Source organism: Amphibalanus amphitrite, unplaced genomic scaffold, assembly GCF_019059575.1.
Source record: "Amphibalanus amphitrite isolate SeventyFive unplaced genomic scaffold, NRLGWU_Aamphi_draft 000870F_arrow, whole genome shotgun sequence".
Taxonomy (NCBI): Eukaryota; Metazoa; Arthropoda; class Thecostraca; order Balanomorpha; family Balanidae; genus Amphibalanus; species Amphibalanus amphitrite.
Genome location: NW_024882364.1, coordinates 97,859 through 102,606, shown reverse-complemented (window position 1 = coordinate 102,606; position 4,748 = coordinate 97,859). Strand labels below are relative to the sequence as shown.

The 4,748-nt window shown below is 50.5% G+C and overlaps 1 protein-coding gene across 1 annotated transcript; it reads left to right on the top strand.

Moving 5' to 3' along the window:
* Positions 1-273: 273 nt before the first annotated feature.
* On the top strand, positions 274-4,536 carry LOC122367443 (uncharacterized protein K02A2.6-like). The gene is made up of 2 exons (XM_043340516.1): positions 274-3,959; positions 4,403-4,536. The coding sequence occupies exons 1-2, from the start codon at positions 555-557 to the stop codon at positions 4,439-4,441; spliced, it is 3,444 nt and encodes a 1,147-aa protein (XP_043196451.1). The 5' UTR covers positions 274-554; the 3' UTR covers positions 4,442-4,536.
* Positions 4,537-4,748: the final 212 nt, after the last annotated feature.

Here is a 4,748-nt window from a genome sequence, read left to right as displayed (position 1 = left end):
TTTCTCAAGTCTCGACTTGACTTCATCTTGCTTTTGCTTCACACTGGATCAAGTAGCAAGGAGCAGCCAATGCACTTTCAGCAGGTTGTGCGGTTTCAATGCATATTTAAAATTGTTACGGTCACTCATATGCTCTGTTAACCGGTCATCGAGGCTCGTGCATTGCAAAAGGAAAGTAGTTGTTGTGTATTAGGATGATGTCTCTTGTGACGTCATTTACTCTGCCTGGATTTAGAGAGTGTGCCTCATATGGAGAATCTTGGAAGTTGTTGTTCTTGGCCTTGTGTAGTATGGAAGAAACGTTCTGAGTAAAAGGAGTCTTTGGAGTCAGCCAAAAGCATGAAGTACAATCGGAAGTAGCAGAATAAGGAAAGTACGGACCACTCGATACACAACAAAATGGCGACGAAGGTAAAATACGCGATTTAAAGTCCCGAAGACGCATCTGTAAGGCGCAGCACGTGTCGCGCCAAAGTTTGTCGCATTTCAAGGTTAAGGGCATATCTCGAGTTGGAAGTGCGCCAGTATTTGTCGATTTGGATATTTTCTGAATTATGGCTGTTAGTCTGCCTCCACCACCAAGTATCAAGGAAGGTGAAAACTTCATGACATGGATCAAATCAGTGGAAATTTACATGGGTGCAATTGATGTGAAAACTGCTTCTCAGAAAGTCAATATTGTTCTGCACCTTCTCGGACCTGATGTTCAAGGTATTATCGATACTTTGCCAGAGGGGGAAGGGACAAATGCATATGAAAAGTTGAAAGATCAGCTGGAGAAGCACTTCAAGCCAAAAGTAAACGCAGTAGTTGAGCGACATCACTTCAACACAATGGTGTACGAAGGCGGAAGAGTGGAAGGATACGTAGCAAAGCTGAAAACTCAAGCTCGGAAGTGTGACTTTGATGTCAATGAAGTGGATAACCTGGTGAGAGATAAGCTGGTTGCAACATGTCCCTCATCCAGAGTAAAGGAGAGCATGCTTAAGGAAGAAAAGCTGACTCTAACCAAAGCCATCTCTATATGGTCGACAGATGCCACTGTTCGAGAGCAAGCTCGGAAGATGGAAGTGTCAGAGGAAGGAGCATCAAGGAAAGATGAAAAGGTGAACAAGGTCAACTGGAAGCAGGCAGAAAGAAAGCCAAAGAAGGATGAAGCTGTGAGAGGGCAGCAAAACCAGATGAAAAATGCAAGAGGTAAGATGATGCAAAGCAGTCAAAGGGAAGATGAAAGGAAATGCTTCAGATGTGGCAAAGGTAACCATCTGATAAAAGACTGCAGAGTGCCGAAACATGTCAGATGTAACAACTGTTCAAAGCCGGGTCATCTCCAAGCTGCGTGCAGGAACCCGAGTGCTGAAGAGAGAGTGAGGGTGAACTGTAATGAAGGTGACAAAGTAGAAGATGACGAGGAAGACAACTATTGTGTGTATCAAGCAAGCAGGGAGAAGTCAAAGGCGATCAAGGTGAGCATGTCCGTAAATGGCAAGGATGTGGAATTCCTGGTTGACACAGGATGCCCAGTGACGTTGATGCCAGACAGTGTGCTTCCTGGACTGAGTCTGCGGAAAGCTGGATGTCGTCTGACCTCATATACAGGGCACAAGATCCCTGTGCTGGGTGTCACTGATGCAGAAGTAGTGTACCAAGGAAACAAGAAGGAACTGGAAGTGCATGTGGTGGAAGGAGATGGACCTCCACTACTGGGACGTAACTGGCTGAAAGAAATCAGACTGGACTGGGAACAGCTGGTGGGAAGTATGCAATCTCAGAAGACAATGCGTTGGAAGCTGGAAGATGTTCTGCAGAGGAATGAAGAGCTGTTTGATGGTACGCTGGGTCAGATGAAGAACACTGAAGCTCATCTAGAGCTGAAAGAAGATGCCAAACCAGTGTTCCAGCCACCACGACCTGTGCCATATGGTCTCGCGGACAAAGTGAAGCAAGAGTTGTCAAAATGGGTGGAACTTGGAGTGACAAAAGAACTGACGTCAGAGGATGCAACGCCGAAGTGGGCCACGCCTCTCGTAGTCGTACCAAAGCCGGACGGATCAGTAAGGCTCTGTGGAGATTTCAAGGTAACGCTGAACCCAAACCTGGAAGTGCCGAAGCACCCGCTGCCGAAGATGGAGGACATTTTTGCAACAGTGGGACCGGTTCGATACATCTCAGTGATTGACCTCTCCCAAGCGTATCTGCAGATGCCCCTCAGCACAGATAGCCAGGAATACTGTGTTCTCAACACACCATGGGGGATGCACCGTATGCTGCGACTACCATACGGGGTGAAGTCAAGTCCAATGCTCTTCCAGAGGGAAATGGACAGAATCCTCAAGAATGTGCCTGGAGTGAAGTGTCTGTTGGATGATATTCTCATCACAGGAAGAACTGAAGAAGAAGCACTGAAGCGACTGGACGAAGTGATGCAGATCATGAAGTCACACGGTCTGCGTCTGAAAAAGGAGAAATGTCAGTTTCTGACAAAGGAAGTCCGGTACCTAGGGCTCAGGCTAGGAGCCGAGGGCATCAGAACAGATCCAGAACGTGTGAAAGCCGTGCTGAACGCAAGAGCACCCACCAACCAGAAAGAAGTTCGTGAGTTTCTCGGTGCTGTCACGTTCTACAACCGCTTCCTGAAGAACCTCTCGAAGACAGCAAGGCCGTTGAATGAACTCCTGAAGAAAGACAGCGAATGGAAGTGGACTGCAGAGTGTGAAGCCAGCTTCAACAGCATCAAGAGACAGCTGTCATCAACGGAAGTGCTGCGTCATTTCGACGTGACGGAGCAGGTGACGGTGATCACGGACGCTAGTCCAGAAGGACTAGGCGCCGTACTCGTTCAAGGGAAGGATGAGCGGCCGATCATGTACGTGTCAAGATCGCTGAGTGAACACGAGCGGAAATACTCTCAGATAGAAAGGGAAGGACTCTGTGTAGTCTGGGCATTTCAGCGACTGAAGCAGTTCCTGTACGGGCGCCATTTCAAGCTCGTAACGGACAACAAGCCGCTAGCTCATGTCTTTGGACCTAAGGCGCCGCTGCCGACGTTGGCTGCCTCACGGATCCAGAGATGGGCGATGAAGTTGGCGGAGTACGATTTCTCTGTGGAAGTCAGGAAGTCGGAACAGATTCCAGTAGCTGATTGGCTCTCACGTCTACCGAGAGAAGGCTCAGTGCTGAAGTCAGAAGCACCAGAAGACGAGTGCACTGTCTGTCTGATCGGACAACTGGAGTCGCTAAGTCCGGTGACGGCCGCAGCGATTCAACGAGAGACGGCCAGAAGCCCAATCCTGGCGAAGGTGATGCACTTCGTGCACAACGGCTGGTCAGAAGCCGTAAATGAAGAGCTACAACCATTCAAGATGAGGCAAACCGAACTGACCGTGGAGCGCGGATGTCTAATGTGGGGATGTCGCGTCGTGGTTCCGCCGAACCTGAGATCCAGAGTGCTGAGCGAGCTGCATGCCGGACATCAAGGAATAGTGAAGATGAAACAGCTCGGAAGGATGCACGTCTGGTGGCCGAACATGGACAAGCAGATCGAGGCGGAAGTCCGGAACTGCGAAGGCTGCTGGCAAAAGCGAGCAGAGCCACCAAGCGGAGATCTCCACCCATGGGAGTATGCCAAGGGACCCTGGCAACGGATACATCTAGATTTCGCTGGTCCTGTGGAAGGTAGATTCTACGTGGTTGTCATCGACAGCTACTCGAAGTGGATGGAAATCGCTCCAATGAAGACCATCACAACAGAGAAGACGATTGAATACCTGCTGAACCTGTTCGCTAGGTGGGGACTGCCTCACCAACTGGTCACGGATAATGGTCCACAACTCGTCAGCAAGGACTTCGAAGGGTTCTTGGAGAGGAACGGAATCAAGCACAGTGTCACAGCGCCGTACAAGCCGTCCACTAACGGAGCTGCGGAAAGAGCAGTGGGTTGTCTGAAGAACCTGCTGAAGGCCTCAAAAGGCAAGAAGGTCAACATCCCGAACTTCCTGATGGCGTACCGCAGTACGCCACAAGCGTCAACAGGACGTACACCGGCGGAGTTGATGCTGGGCAGGCCGCTACGAAACCGCCTGGACCTCCTGAAGCCCAACCTCGCAAGTGAAGTTCGAGAGAAGCAACAGGAACAAGTAGAAAGATCACAGAAGGGAACCGACAGAACGCTCGAAGTAGGCGAATCAGTCCTGGTCCGCGACTACCGAGGTGCACAGAAATGGAGGGAGGGAGACGTCATCGAACGACAAGGCAGTAAACACTACCTAGTCCAAGTACAAGACGAAGTGTGGCGTCGACACATCGATCAGATTGTCTGTCTGCCAGGTGTCCGACCTCCAGTGACTAATCTGCGGCAGGAGATCAATCCGTCTGAGCACTGCAATCTCCCAGCGCAAGACGCACCAGCGGTGCAGCGGGAACATGGACCGCCACTGCATAGCGCTGTGGAACAGTCGGTAACTTCAACCGGTAACCGCGGGCTCGTGCTGGAGGAAGATGGGATCGCTGCAACACAGTCACCTGAAGCAGCGTCAGCAGCGAAGGCGAACACTGAACAAGAGACTGTGGGTCCTAGGGCACGTCCAGCGGACGTCATCCGGAAGACCCCAGAACTGCGCACTCATCCCCAGCGTGAGCGTAAACCTGTAGTGCGCATGAACCTGTAAAGTGTTGTTTAGTGGGGAGGAGTGTTGTGTATTAGGATGATGTCTATTGTGACGTCATTTACTCTGCCTGGATTTAGAGAG